Genomic DNA, 15,166 nt, shown 5'->3' on the forward strand with positions numbered 1-15,166 from the left:
TTTGTCTGTATATATATATACATTTTTTTTTTTTTGAGACGGAGTCTTGCTCTGTCGCCCAGGCTGGAGTGAGTGGTGCGATCTTGGCTCACTGCAAACTCCTCCTCCTGGGTTTACGCCATTCTCCTGCCTCAGCCTCCCGAGTAGCTGGGACTACAGGCGCCCGCCACCTCACCCAGCTAGTTTTTTGTATGTGTAGTAGAGACGGGGTTTCACCGTGTTAGCCAGGATGGTGTCGATCTCCGGACCTCGTGATTCGCCCGCCTCGGCCTCCCAAAGTGCTGGGATTACAGGCTTGAGCCACCGCGCCCGGCCGTCTGTATATATGTTTTTAAAAATAAAATCAGGATATCATGTATACTAGTTTATGTACTGATCATTTTGATCATTTTCACACACATTTCCCTGTATTCTCGCCTAGTCTTTGTGAATTTGATCTTGTAGCACTCGGGTATGTTGATGAAGCATATGTCATTTATTTAACCTATGAATTTGAGCTTTGGAGAAGAATCAAGTATCAGATATAACTGTGATGATCATGCTGATATAATTTCAACCCCAGAGCTAGCTCACACACATGCAGACGTGAAACCCAAGTAAGTTTCTAAGGCCAGTGGTTATTCTGGTGGAGAAGGTTAAACCCAGCATCAGGTAACTGGTCCCAACGAAAGGGGACAGAGGCCTGGCTAGTAGGAAGCGAATGGGACTTGGAACGAGTGGACGGATGGAGACCAATTAGCCCTGAGGCGTTAGGAGCTGCCCATCCTCTGCAGTCTTGGCTTCCTTCCTGGTGAAGTGGGGACAATACTGGCGCCAGTCTCATCTAGGGCCGAGCTCCTCCAGGCCCCAGAGCCTTTGCACGGGTCGTTTTGTCTGCTGAAGGTGGCTCTGCCCTTCTCTCCACCTGGCTGTCCGTGTTGTTGAGCCTCTGGGCCCAGCTGTCCTTTGCTGTCCTGCCCACCAGGCCGGAGGGGTGGCCGCGGGGGCTTCTTCACAGTCCTCATCGCAGGGTTGTCTCCCCAGTGCAGGGCAGGCAGGAGGGGCTCCGTCCGCAGGTCCGGGGGCCAGGTCTTCCTTGGCTACTGCGTTTGAAGCAGGGGCTCCCTTCCTCTTTCCATCTAAGTCCTCTAATCACGCCTCTCCCAACGCTTATGATCATAACCTGTCATTATTTTGTCTATTAGCTATTTCTTTGAATCTTGTCTGTCTTCTCCTTTCGTTAGGACCCGCTTCCGTCTTGGTGGCCGCTGAATCTCCTAAACTCCCAGGCCTGAGATACAGTGGGGGCCCCATACAAGTTCATGAAATGACTAAGGAGAAACAGCTGTGGAAATACCAGCTCTGAGGACGCAGTGGGCCTGGGGCTGGGCGGACCCCAGGCTGCGGACGGAGGCGGGACGTAGGGGCGGGGCTTCGGGGCTTCGGGGCTTCTGAGCGGAGCCTAAGGGGCGGGACTGGGGCTTCGGGGCGGGGCTTCGGGGCTGCGGTCTTGCGGTCTTGACCGCGCGGCTCAGGCTGCGCTCGCTGAGTTCCTAGGGCCGCCCGGCTCTCTGGCTTCCCGCCCGCGCTGCCGTTAGGGGGCGCCCGCGCTCGTGGCGCCACGGCTCTGCTGGGAAGGCGCCGCCCGCGCCGGGCAGCTGGAGCCGCAACTCCGGGCGCGGGTTCAGTCGTCCCTTCTGCCGCCGCCGCCGCCGTCGCCGGGCGCGGGCTCGCTCGTCCCCGCGCTCGCGCTCTCCGGCCGCGGGCATCTCCCGGCCCGGCCGCCGCCGCCGCCGCAGCGCAGTGAGTAGGGCTGGCTTGGGGCTTGCGGGGCCGGGGCTTGGGAGGGCCGGGTTTCGGGAGACGTCTGCGCCCAGCGGCCAGGGGAGCGGGGCTGAGGAGGATCTGGGCGGGGGCTCCTGGAACCCGGCGGCGGCGGGGCCGCGTTGAGGGGACCGCGCGTCCCGGGGCTGGCACGAGCCGGCGGCGGAGGTGCCCGCGGCGGGGCCTGGGCGGGGGTTCCGGGGCCCGCCCGGCGGGGAAGCGCGGTTTCTGCGGGCCCGGGTTCGGAGCTCCGCGGCGCGCCCCTCGTCCGGGCCCGGGGAATCGCCCGCCCTACGCCTGGCCGGGTCGGGTTTGTAGGGGTTTCGCTGGTGGGGCAGCAGCGAAGCACGGCCCGGACGGAGACATTCGGGGTGTGCTCGAAAATGATTGTTTTTGGGAGATGGCGCTTATTAGCCACCGATTGCCCTAGTTTAAAGCGTGAGGCAGGACTCAAAACCCTGGCTTTGGGATTTTCTACCCTGAAGAGACACTCAGATTGCAGCTGAGTTCTTTATGCCTAGATTTGTGTGTGTGGTGGCGTTTTTAATGCTTGATGTCAGAGGTGATAAATGGCTGTGGTAATGGGGAGCCCTGGCAGCACCTGCTGGGCTGACAGTGGTGGAGGCTGTGTCTGGGGGTGGGACGGGGAAATGAAACGTGACAGAGATCCTGTTTGGATATTCTGCTGAAGTTATCATGTTTCTGTTCAAGTATACCAGTTCTAGAACAAGTTGATGGATCCAATTTTAGGACTTTGTGATAGAAGAGGTTTGGCTGGCAAAGTGACCTGGGATGACCCGGCTCGGCTAAGAATATTTAGGGTAGCCTAAGCATCTCTTCCATATCCCCCGGCATGTTCTTTTTTTCGCTGTCACAAATGCCCTATTACTTGAATCATCCTGGGATAGGAGAGAAGCTTGGGGACAGCATGAGATAATATTCTCTTTGGCCGAAAACCATCAGTCCATACGGATACTTAATTTTGTGCTATGCCTTAGATATGAACGGTGGAGTGGAGTGGTCAGGAGAGCCATGGATGCCATCCCAAAGTTTTGTGATTTGAATTTTCATAAATCATATTTTAACCAAAGCATTACCACTTACAGAAATCTTAGGGTGAACCCTATGAATCCTTTAGTGCGTTTGGATTTTGATATTTGGGGTCCATTTAAAATGGAGTACATGTGTGTATTTGGATTCAGCTTTACCTTGGAGATAATCCTGAGTCATGCTTTAAGGAAGTTCCTTCTGAGATCAGGAGCTCAGATGTTGGGTGATCTCTGGGAAAACTAGACACTCCCCTTTACCTGTATGTAGTTCTCCCTTATGGAGCTCTGGGAAAAAGAGGACCCGGGGAGATTTGAAGCAAATTAAGAGGCTGCCTCCTCCATATTTGCCGTCTCCAGGCCAATGCTCTAAATTACTTGTGTTCACACTCAAGTTTTTCATGTTAATGTAGAAATTTTGTTTATGCTGCTGCCACTAGTGTTTTCACATTTGTCTAATACTTGCCAGTTTACATATGGTTTTATATTCATGATCTCCTTTATTTTCTCCATTTCCCCAAAGAAGAAGCTGAGCATACAGAGTGATTTTCTCAGGGTCTCATAATCAGTAACGGAGCAGAATTCGACTACAGGACCTCCCTGGAAACCTGTTCTCTTTCCTTGTCCTGATGTGTTACTCTTATAGGCCAATTTTTGCCTTTGTGTAGTGCCTAAATGGTGTAATTACTTTTGGGAAGATGGTATTAGCCCGTCTTATCTTTCGGAAACTGAGGGTTAAGAGGAGTGTTATGATTTTGTGACAGCTTTTTAATATTAGGTCACTTTTAAACCTGTAACTCCTCTCTTCTAGATCACATGGTTGAGAGAGGAGAAAGAGAAAATGATTACTTTTAGAGAAAAATCCATTTCTGCAGTGGTTTGGTTAAGGATAATCTAACACCATAATCACATTATCCTTGTATGCCTGGCTACTTGTGCTGGCCTGTATGTGAATGTTAACCCCAAAGGCTCCTTTAGATGTCGCTGAACTAGTTACTATAAAAAGTATTTCACTTTCAAACTCCCACATTTCAAGAAGAGCAAAACTCAGTACAAAGGCAATTTTGAAGGTAAGTATAGAAAGAGGGAGTTTATTGAGTCTTTTCTGACTACCAGCCACGAAGGTTTCAGTAAAAACGCATTTTAAAGGGCTGCCTGGAAACTCTGGGAAGTCAGTAGTTGGAAGTTCTTATTTTTCATTGAAGTTCGGAGGTTTTTATTGCAACATATAGGTAGTTATATAGGATTAGGACTTTTGCCCTGGAGAATTCTTAATCTATAGCAAGAATGATAAACCCAGAATATTTTTGTTAAGTTGGTTCATCATAACCATGAGGGCTGAAATTGCAATTCTGCAGTGATAGGGAGAATGCCATTTAAGGGTTCTTAGGTTACTTTTTTAAGTTACTAACTTACTGAAGTGTGCATTCTTCAGATATACTACTTTAGAAAATTAATATTTTCTTTTAAGGCTTCTGTAAATTCTTCAGTATGTGTTTTCTTAAGCTTGATTACCTGCTAACATGACACTGTCAGAATTTATACATTAGTCACAATAACTTGAAGCTTAAACATGGGTGAATTTTCAGCACTGCTTTATATTCTTTGGGGAATGGTTGGTGTTGTTTTCATAAGAATTTTATTTGCATCAAAGGTTACATCTTTTCAGGTGAACTGATTTTACAGGGTCAGAGGCTTCTTTGAACTTTATAGCTGTTGTGCTTGGTTGCATTTGCTGTCTTTCAAAACTATCTTTAGTTTTAGTAGGGAAAGTCACTGTAAAGGAAAACTTTTTTCATTTTTCGTTGTTACCATTCCTGGTAGATTTTCTGAAATATTAGATATTTATTTGCTTTCATAAGTAAAACCGGCCTATTTGATACCCATTTCAAGATCTTCCTTCTGCTGCCTGTCTTGTGGTCATTTAACTTCTCATTAAGCCCTCCACTGGAGACTGTGCCAGAAGGGAGAGAAGATGAAAAGCAAATGAATCATTCTGTAATTGTTAGTAGCTCTGGAAAATGATTTAGTAGAAGAGATTGAAACTATTCTGGAAATTCTTTGGGATTGTATTTCATTCATCTGCATCGTTTCAGAGATGTTCCTAATGGTTGTCAGTTCAGAATTCAGAAACTGATCATTATCCAGCTATTGGATAACAAGAAATTTGTGCTTTTTTGTTTGTTTGTTTCTTGCTGTATTTAAGCATCTCCACAGAAGATATTTAGAAGCCGCTAGAGATAAAATTTAAACTAATCAATAGTGTTTTTTCCCTTTGAACTCTTTAATGAACAATTTGATTTCTTTAGACAGTTTAGTCATTGTTATTGGAAGTGACTAATAGTGACTTTGCTTCAACTTATTTTGGTGTGTCTTATACACAAGTATAGGAAGGCTTTTGGGTGCTTTTTAAGAAACATGGGCTGTAGATTCCCATAATTGCTTTCCTGAATTATTAAGCGTGAGCTTTCATTACATCTTTGTACCGGAACTTTTGCTTTTGCTGTGGAACAGATTCAGGGACAGCATCTAACTTTTTTTTTTTTTTTAGATAACTGCTCAAGAAGTTATCTTGTTTTGATTTAGCAGTAAAAAAGAAAAAAGGGTTAATAGCGGACAGACTTTTCGTTAACGGCTGCAACATTGATGTCTGCTTTTTTCCTTGTCTTTGATCTTCTGTTTCTCATTTAATCATTTGGATATTCATGGATTGGAGTTCTTTATGTCACTACAGACAGAGGACAGCAGCCATTATTCACACTAGTTGAATGGGTTCCTGCCTTTTTTTGGTGGCGGGGGAGGGCCTCAGGAAAATTTTTACAAACCCGTTATGACTAGTTAGGCTGAGTTACTGTAAAATTTGTAAATAAAACCCTACTAGGTGGATAGGGTTAATAGATGGCTATAGAGTGTTTAAAGTTAGTCTTTTTCAAGTTCTTGTCTCTTGGATTCTGTTCTTTCAATTTCTACCCGAGGAGGGGATTTATGGAAAAATGTAGACTAAGAGTCAAAACCTGCGACTTCTTATCTAGTTACTTCCCAGCTGTGGCGCCTCCAGCTAGTCACTTAATCTGCCTTGTTTCTCTGTTTTGCATCTTTAAGATGAGGATAGTAATCCATGCTCAGCCTACTGGTATCAGGAATGTTGTAGGGGGAAGAAGTTTTTCATGCCCTTGTCTTTTAAATTGTTTCTTCTTTCTAGAATCCCTTCTCAGGTTGTCCAAATTTTCTTTCAAGGATTCAACTGGGTGGGCTCTTCCCAGAGGTCCTCCATTTTCCCGTTTGGAATCTTGCTTTTCCCCTCTCGCAGGCCTCTGCTGGTCCATCTGTTATATAGCGCTTTGAATTCTGTTCTGTACTTCAGTCATTGCATGTTGCCTTCCATTATAGATGGAAAGCTCCATGAGGGCAAAGATTGTTTTTTTCCTCTTTCTGTGTATCCACATTGCACATAGGCATCCCCTCCACTCCATAGGTAACCCACAATAATTGTTGGCTGAATGAATGATTATTGAGGCTGTCAGGAATGAATACTTTGGGTGATGGGAAAATGCCAAAGATGAGCATCTTACCAGCACTTTTGGATGAGTGGCCTTTTAAATTGCTCAGTTGCTAATCTGTTGTTATCAGTAACTGAATCAGATCCTGGCAAGACAAATTGGCAAAGCCCATTTCTTGGTCCTGTTTACCTCGGATACTATTTGTGAAGCAAGTCAGAGGAATGAAAGACTGTCATAACAGTCTTGAATTTGACATTTGTTCCATTTCTCACCCCATAGCATGTGGAGGCCTATCTATATCCAGCTGCTGAGTGTAAAGAATAAAAACTGATTGCCCCATAGCCTGGTCCACATTTTAGTTTATGTGCTTTGAAGGATTTGCAAGGTAGAGAAATAGATGCTTCGAGCTCTGATTTCAGCCCATGCTGTGCTATGCAAATGTTCTCTACATGCCTGAGTGACCTTTTGAGAAAGAGCCTTTGTGATCTTCTATAGCCAGGGCTTGTTCTGGGAATTCTGTGCCAGATTCCTCTAAAAGTGGGAAAAGTGGATCTGTTAAAGGACAACATAAAAAAGCTGGTGCTTTTCCTGGATGAATACCAATAATTCCATGTTTCTTACCATCTCTTGCCAGAGCTTTAGAAATTTGTTCTGCAGTTTGCTTTGCAGGTTGATTTGGGATTGAAGTGTGTGAGAGGGAACTGACTAAGGCAGTTCAGTAGCTGGGAAACTGTTTGTTTAAGTGCTTTTGAATTGTAGATAAAAATAAATTCACATTGGCATCATTAGTATCTGAGCATTTCTCAGTGTCTTAAGGCTGGCTCTCCATGAGTGCTGGCTGGCTGAGTCTCATCTATATCGGTAAGGTTCTTTTTGCCCCAAATTGTGCTCTTAACAGTTTGGCATTTAAATCGCTATTTGTTTTAATTGTTGTACAAAGAGAATTACATCATTATTAAAAAACATCATTATTATTATTTTTTATATTATAAGATAAATACCATTCTGATGTATTTCTCTTGGAAAGGGATGCTGGTGTCCTGGGAGGTTTATGATTTTTGATGCTTTTACTCAGGCGATTGGCTTGTACAGCCGAAACACTGATGAAAAGGAGTTTTCCCTTTCTCCCTTTTTCTTTTTTTTTTTTTTTGAGATGGAGTCTCGCACTGTTGCAGGGGCTGGTGTGCAGTGGCACAATCTCGGTTCACTGCAACCTCCGCCTCCCGGGTTCAAATGATGCCCCTCCGTCAGTCTCCTGAGTAGCTAGGATTACAGGTGCCTGCTACCACGCCCGGCCAACTTTTTGTATTTTTAGTAGAGATGGGGTTTCACTATGTTGGGCAGGCTGGTCTTGAACTCCTGACCTGGTGATCCGCCTGCCTCGGCCTCTCAAAGTGCTGGGATTACAGGCGTGAGCCACTGCGCCCGGCCTCTCCCTTTTTCTTAAATGACCTTTATGGTGAGGACCATTATAGGTTTGTACCAGGATAAGGTTGTAGAGTTAATCATAATGTTCTCTTACATAAATTCTAAAAATTGACTTTCTAAGAAGAGAGGTAGAATTTGAATGACTGGGTTGCTTCCTAGACTCTTCCTCCTTCTCTTAAGTACCAGGTAGTTCTTTCTCTGAAAATCTTCAGTCTCTTAGTTCCAGATGGGTTCTCTTTTTTTTTTGAGACGGAGTCTTGCTCTGTCGCCCGGGCTGGAGTGCAGTGGCCGGATCTCAGCTCACTGCAAGCTCCGCCTCCCGGGTTTACGCCATTCTCCTGCCTCAGCCTCCGGAGTAGCTGGGACTACAGGCGCCCGCCACCTCGCCCGGCTAGATTTTTGTATTTTTTTAGTAGAGACGGGGTTTCACCGTGTTAGCCAGGATGGTCTCGGTCTCCTGACCTCGTGATCTGCCCGTCTCGGCCTCCCAAAGTGCTGGGATTACAGGCTTGAGCCACCGCGCCCGGCCTTCCAGATGGGTTCTCTATGGTAAGAATACAGGACATGGAGGCCCTAGGGGAATGCTTTCTTCCCCAGATCTTTGCCCTGCGGTAGGTTTCAGCTGAGCAAGGACGAGTAGTTTTTCTGGTGTTTGGCCTCCTCTGTTGGGTGGAAAAAACCTTTCTTCTTTATGTTCATAGTTATATATGCTATCATATGTCTGTTTTTCTCTTGAAGTTTCCCTGAAACCTGGGCTCTTGAAGACGCATCACTGGAGCAGATGGATAATGGAGACTGGGGCTATATGGTGAGTGCTTCTTGGAGATGTATTTTGAAGGCTGGGGAATTATTTTTGTGTGTACATAAGGATAACTTATGTATTTTTAGGTATATCTTATAAGAAAAGAAAATTGTGAATTTGTGTAACCTCTCTGCCCCCTTTTACTTAGCTTAGATGTATTTTGGAGGTTGTTTTTGTCGCGTGGTGTTTTTTTTTTTTTGAGACGGAGTCTCGCTCTGTCGCCCAGGCTGGAGTGCAGTGGCTGGACCTCAGCTCACTGCAAACTCCGCCTCCCGGGTTTACACCATTCTCCTGCCTCAACCTCCCGAGTGGCTGGGACTACAGGCGCCTGCCACCTCACCCGGCTAGTTTTTTCTATTTTTTTAGTAGAGACGGCGTTTCACCGTGTTAGCCAGGATGGTCTGGATCTCCTGACCTCGTGATCTGCCTGTCTCGGCCTCCCAAAGTGCTGGGATTACAGGCTTGAGCCACCGCGCCTGGCGAGTGGTGTTTTTAAAATTTTTATTTTATTTTTTAATTTTTTTATGTGGAGTCTTACCCTCTTGCCCAGGCTGGAGTGCAGTGGTGTGATCTTGGCTCACTGCAACCTCCACCTCCCAGGTTCCTGCCTCAGCCTCCCAAGTAGCTGGGATTATCAGTGTGCACCACCACATCTGGCTAATTTTTGTATTTTTAGTAGACATGGGGTTTTACCATGTTGGCCAGGTTGGTCTCGAACTCCTGACCTCAAATGATCCTCCTGTCTTTGGTGTTTTAATGGAAGCAAACTCAAAATGGATTCTCCAAATACTTTTTATAATCACTGAAGAAGTAACGTGATTTTTTATTTTTTTTTATTTTTTATTTTATTTTATTTTTTTTTGAGGCAGAGTCTCGCTCTGTCGCCCGGACTGGAGTGCTGGAGTGCAGTGGCCAGATCTCAGCTCACTGCAAGCTCCGCCTCCCGGGTTCACGCCATTCTCCTGCCTCAGCCTCCGGAGTAGCTGGGACTACAGGCGCCCGCCACCTCGCCCGGCTAGTTTTTTGTATTTTTAGTAGAGACGGGGTTTCACCGTGTTAGCCAGGATGGTCTCGATCTCCTGACCTCGTGATCTGCCCGTCTCGGCCTCCCAAAGTGCTGGGATTACAGGCTTGAGCCACCGCACCCGGCCGATTTTTTATTTTTTAAAGTATATTGCTCTGAAGACTCTTTCTTCATGAATAGTGGCTACAAAAGGATCTAGTGAGTAATGATAGGAGGATATTTTATTGTGGTTTGGGAGATTAATGGTTGAGAAAGTGCCTCTTCTCCCACTCCTTTTTTTGTGTGTGCATATGTCTCCCTATTTTTCTGTTCCTTTGGTGTAAGGTATATTTTACTTGCCTAGTACTTGAAGTCTCTTTCTTTTTTTTTTCTTTTCTTTTTCTTTTTCTTTTTTCTTTCTTCCTTTCTTTTTTTTTTTTTTTTTATTGTTTTGAGACAGAGTCTTGCTCTTTTGTGTAGGCTGGAGTGCAGTGGCGCGATCTCGGCTCATGACTTTCCGAGCTCAGGTGATTGTCCCCCCTCAGCCTCCCAAGTAGCTGAGACTACAGGTGGGCACCATCATGTGTGGCTAATATTTTGTATTTTTTGTAGAGACGGGGTTTTGTCATGTTGCCCAGGCTGGTCAGCAACTCCCGGGCTCAAGTAATCCACCCTCCTTGGCATCCTAAAGTGCTGGAATTACAGGTGTGAGCCACCACGCCTGGCCTGTTTTTTCTTAAATAGTGTTTCTAAAACTGAAGGTATGTTTTTTAAGAGAAGCTTGCTTCTCAAAATTGAAGGTCAGATTGCAACATTAATGTTACAAAAGTGAATACACTATCAGATTATGAAATTTTATGGCTGCTGTTAGCTTTTGGGTATGTGATGATTTTTTGACTAAAATGTATATTTTAACTTAGTATTTGAAAGTATCACTTCCATGAAAAAGTTACCAAGATTAAGTCTGCACAGTTTTTAATTAAATTAATTAGTTAATTATTTTTGAGACAGAATCTCTCTGTGTTGCCCAGGCTGAAGCGAAGTGGCGTGATCTTGGCTCAGTTGCAGCCTCTGCCTCCCGGATTCAAGTGATTCTCAGCCTCCCAAGTAGCTAGGACTACTCAGGCACTACCACGCTCAGCTAATTTTTTTTTTTTTTTTTTTTTTTTTAATAGAGATGGGGTTTTGCCATGTTGCCCAGGCTGGTCTTGAACTCCTGAGCTCAGGCAGTCCGCCTGCCCCAGCCTCCCAAAGTGCTAGGATTACAGCCATGAGCCACTGCACCCGGCCCAAATTTTTATTTTAAAAACAAATTTCATAGTTTATTCCTTTTGTTTGAAGGGGAAAAACCCAAAGAAATATTGAAAGTAAATGTCTATATTATCAGATCATTTTAATTCTATCTTATGTTAAATTAAGTTCAGAAAAATGCAAGTCTTTAAAAAAAAATCAGAAAAACATAAGTGTATTTTAGTGTGGCTTTTCCCTTCTCACAATATATTCTGACCTGAACATTCTGTAGATAATGGGCCTGAAATGATGTTGTTCTGGAAGTCAGTGCCCTGGATTCTTAGCATAAGTCTTTACATAATTGGATTTATCCTTTTTTTTTTTTTTTTCCTATTGAAAGCAAATGTTAGATCGCTTCATCTGGGTGGGTTTATTGCTGGTGGTAAAGTCATTTTGCATTAGAGGATTACTAAATACATTATAGCCTGAAAGACTCTTGGGCTTTGCTCAGTATCACTTACTTTCTTAATTTGTCAAAGTTGGTATTTAAAAATTTCAGATGACTGATCATTTCTTTAAAAATTTCAGATGACTGACCCAGTCACGTTAAATGTAGGTGGACACTTGTATACAACGTCTCTCACCACACTGACGCGTTACCCGGATTCCATGCTTGGAGCTATGTTTGGGGGGGACTTCCCCACAGCTCGAGACCCTCAAGGCAATTACTTTATTGATCGAGATGGACCTCTTTTCCGATATGTCCTCAACTTCTTAAGAACTTCAGAATTGACCTTACCGTTGGATTTTAAGGAATTTGATCTGCTTCGGAAAGAAGCAGATTTTTACCAGATTGAGCCCTTGATTCAGTGTCTCAATGATCCTAAGCCTTTGTATCCCATGGATACTTTTGAAGAAGTTGTGGAGCTGTCTAGTACTCGGAAGCTTTCTAAGTACTCCAACCCAGTGGCTGTCATCATAACCCAACTAACCATCACCACCAAGGTCCATTCCTTACTAGAAGGCATCTCAAATTATTTTACCAAGTGGAATAAGCACATGATGGACACCAGAGACTGCCAGGTTTCCTTTACTTTTGGACCATGTGATTATCACCAGGAAGTTTCTCTTAGGGTCCACCTGATGGAATACATTACAAAACAAGGTTTCACGATCCGCAACACCCGGGTGCATCACATGAGTGAGCGGGCCAATGAAAACACAGTGGAGCACAACTGGACCTTCTGTAGGCTAGCCCGGAAGACAGACGACTGATCTCCGACCCTGCCACAGGTTCCTGGAAACGTGGAAAATACTGATTTTTTTTTTTTTTTTAATCACAGTGTGAGATTTTTTTTTTTCTTTTAAATATTTGTATTTATTTGAAGGCAGTGAGGACCAGAAGGAAGTTTTGTGCTTTGGCACACTCCTCCATGTTTTGTTCCCTTCCTCCTGAGTATGCATGTGCCTGTTCAGAGTCTCCAGATACCTTTTTTATAAAAAGAAGTCTGAAAATCATTATGGTATATAATCTACCCTTAACAGAGCTTTTCTTATTACAGTGCTAAAATGATTTCTGATAAAATGGTCCCTAACTCAACTAGAAGGCTAAAAATACAAGAATGAAAGAATAAGCAGAGTACTCATGATGCCTTTGAGAAAAATCAAAACATCATGTAGGGTGACCTAGTTTCCAAACCAATAAATAAGTAGTATTGTAATATTAAAGGAAAACTGTTCCAGTCATTTAAAAGTACTTATTAAGTACTGCTTTTTACAGTTATGACAACTGTTTCTTTCTATGCATATAAATCAAGGAACCAAATATCTGTAGCCATGGAAATGTCTGACTAGAAATATTTGTATTGAATTCTGAATACAAAATGTCCCTGTGGTAGAAATCTTACTCTTTCTGCCTGGTACAGTATAATTCTCAAGTGTACTGTCTACCAGGGAAAAAAAAAAACTAATAAAAAATGAAATATGAAAATTAAGTTTGTATTTATTGATTATTATTAAGGGGAGAAAATCATATTCCTTTTCTAAAATATGCATTGTTTATGTTCCATTGTTTACTGCCTGTAGCATATTTGTATTTAATTTGAGAGGACACAGTGGGATCTTAGGTTGCAGTTTATAAGAACTGGTGTGTCATTGAAGCAAGGATAGATGGAATTATTAATTTTGACTAAAAGGGTGCATATTTGAACAGTGAACATACAGTTTTTCATATTTTTCAAAAGAATTTATGTTGAAGATTACAGATTTTTCTTTAATTGCCCACAGTTCTATGACCATTATTTCAGTTTTCTGCTAAGCACAGGAACAAAATGACTCTAGCCCTTTATGCTCATGTTTTGTGGTGATCCACAAATGTATTTTGTTAACAAAGGTAAGTTTATTTCTGAAGAGAAGAAACAAACTGCAGTGAATGAAAGACCTAGAACAGTTGGAGAAATACACGTACTTTTGTTTATTTCCCTGTAGTCTTATTTTGCATAGTTCATTTGCTTCTATTTCTTGAAAGTAACTCATAGGAAGGTTATTTTAATTATACTGAGACTTCCTACTTTGTTAGACCACCGTATAAGAGGAAGTCATGTAATTTATTCCCTATTTTCTAAGGGAAGAGTGGAACTCTGAGGCTGTGTGCCCTGGGGCAAGCAGGCCCCTCCTTTTCTCTTTCTCTCTGTGAGAATATTCTAAGGTTCTCTCTCTGCAAAGATGACAGCACTTCCTTATGTCTATTTTTGCCCATGTCTCTGAAAATTTATTTTAAAATTTGACAAATGACCAACATCCAGAAACCTATAATTACCCTATTTTCACCATCTTCAAACTAAGATGTTATTGACAGTTTGCTGTGGTTTCAGTAAATCAATATACGAGTACAAGTTTTTCATTTTGGAAAATTATCTTGTGTTTGTTTATTTATTTATTTTTTTTTTTGAGACGGAGTCTTGCTCTGTCGTCCAGGCTGGAGTGCAGTGGCCGGATCTCAGCTCACTGCAAGCTCCGCCTCCCGGGTTCACGCCATTCTCCTGCCTCAGTCTCCCGAGTAGCTGGGACTACAGGCGCCCGCCACCTCGCCCGGCTAGTTTTTTTGTATTTTTTAGTAGAGACGGGGTTTGACTGTGTTAGCCAGGATGGTCTTGATCTCCTGACCTCGTGATCCGCCCGTCTCGGCCTCCCAAAGTGCTGGGATTACAGGCTTGAGCCACCGCGCCCGGCGATCTTGTGTTTAAAATTGATTTGATAGTTACCTTTAAAAAAAAAAAAAAAAGGCCCAACCAGTTGAGCTAGCTGAGGTCAATATGAAACAAAATGATTTGGGTTGAAAACAGGTGTGGAAATAGGAATAATGCTAGTTCCCAGTTTTTATTTTTATTTTATTTTTAAATGATTTTTATTTATTTATTTTTGAGACAGAGTCTCAGTCTTGTCACCCAGGCTGGAGTGCAATGGCGTGATCTTGGCTCACGGCAACCTCTGCCTCCCAGGTTCAAGCGGTTCTCCTGCCTCAGCCTCCTGAGTAGCTAGGATTACAGGTGTGTGCCATCGTGCCTGGCTAATTTTTGTATTTTTAGTAGAGATGGGGTTTCACCATGTTGACCAGGCTGGTTTTGAACTCCTGACCTCAAGTGATTCACCTGCCCTGGCCTCCCGAAGTGCTGGGATTACAGGTGTGAGCCACTGCGCCCGGCCCAAGTTTTTTAAAGTTAAAAACTTATGAGGCCTCTCCTTTGTCCTGTTTATTGGAGATAAGTTTGCTTTTGGTAACTTTTCTCAAATTTACTAATTGTTAACAATGAAATGATTGTTTATATGAGTAAATTAGGAAAAGTAGCCAGCTGAATTTTTTTTTGTTGCCATTTTACTTGTGACATTTAGAGTGTTTTGTCTAATTGGGTAATTGAAAGTGATATGAAAAATGTAGCTTCATTGTATTTGGGTAACTTGAGACAGTTATGTCTTTTAATGAAATTTTAAATCATTTTCACTGTGGAAGAGTTGATTTTTAAAAAATGATAGTTGCATTCTTAGAGCTGTATTTTATTTAGATTACAGGAAGTATAAGCACTTAGGAGGATTGTGTGTGTGCATGTATGTGTGTCCTTTTAAACCCAAGGATAAGTGTGTGCTAAAAACACACTAACTAATGAGCCTATTGGCTTTTGCTAGATCTAAAGCAAAATCCTGGTATTTAACCAAATAGATGCTATAAATGGACAGTGGTGCGGTTTTACTGTGGGAAACTTCTTTCTTTTCTTTTTTGAGATAGTTCTTACTCTGTTGCTCAGGCTGAAGTGCAGTGGTGTGATCACGGCTCACTGCAGCCTCAACCTCCTAGGCT

The 15,166-nt window shown here is 43.3% G+C and overlaps 1 protein-coding gene across 3 annotated transcripts; it reads left to right on the forward strand.

Annotated features, from left to right (window-relative positions):
* Positions 1-462: 462 nt before the first annotated feature.
* KCTD6 (potassium channel tetramerization domain containing 6) lies at positions 463-12,802 on the forward strand. 3 transcript variants are annotated; one of them, XM_033210276.1, is made up of 3 exons: positions 463-1,782; positions 8,516-8,585; positions 11,401-12,802. In XM_033210276.1, the coding sequence occupies exons 2-3, from the start codon at positions 8,559-8,561 to the stop codon at positions 12,085-12,087; spliced, it is 714 nt and encodes a 237-aa protein (XP_033066167.1). In that variant the 5' UTR covers positions 463-1,782; positions 8,516-8,558; the 3' UTR covers positions 12,088-12,802. The 3 variants fall into 3 exon arrangements, with proteins under 3 accessions (XP_033066167.1, XP_033066168.1, XP_033066170.1); XM_033210277.1 differs by lacking the exon at positions 463-1,782 and adding an exon at positions 1,824-3,919; XM_033210279.1 differs by lacking the exons at positions 463-1,782; positions 8,516-8,585 and adding an exon at positions 10,063-10,151.
* The last annotated feature ends 2,364 nt before the right edge of the window (positions 12,803-15,166 follow it).

The sequence above is a fragment of the Trachypithecus francoisi genome, unplaced genomic scaffold, assembly GCF_009764315.1.
Source record: "Trachypithecus francoisi isolate TF-2019V2 unplaced genomic scaffold, Tfra_2.0 Lachesis_group0, whole genome shotgun sequence".
Lineage (NCBI taxonomy): Eukaryota > Metazoa > Chordata > Mammalia > Primates > Cercopithecidae > Trachypithecus > Trachypithecus francoisi.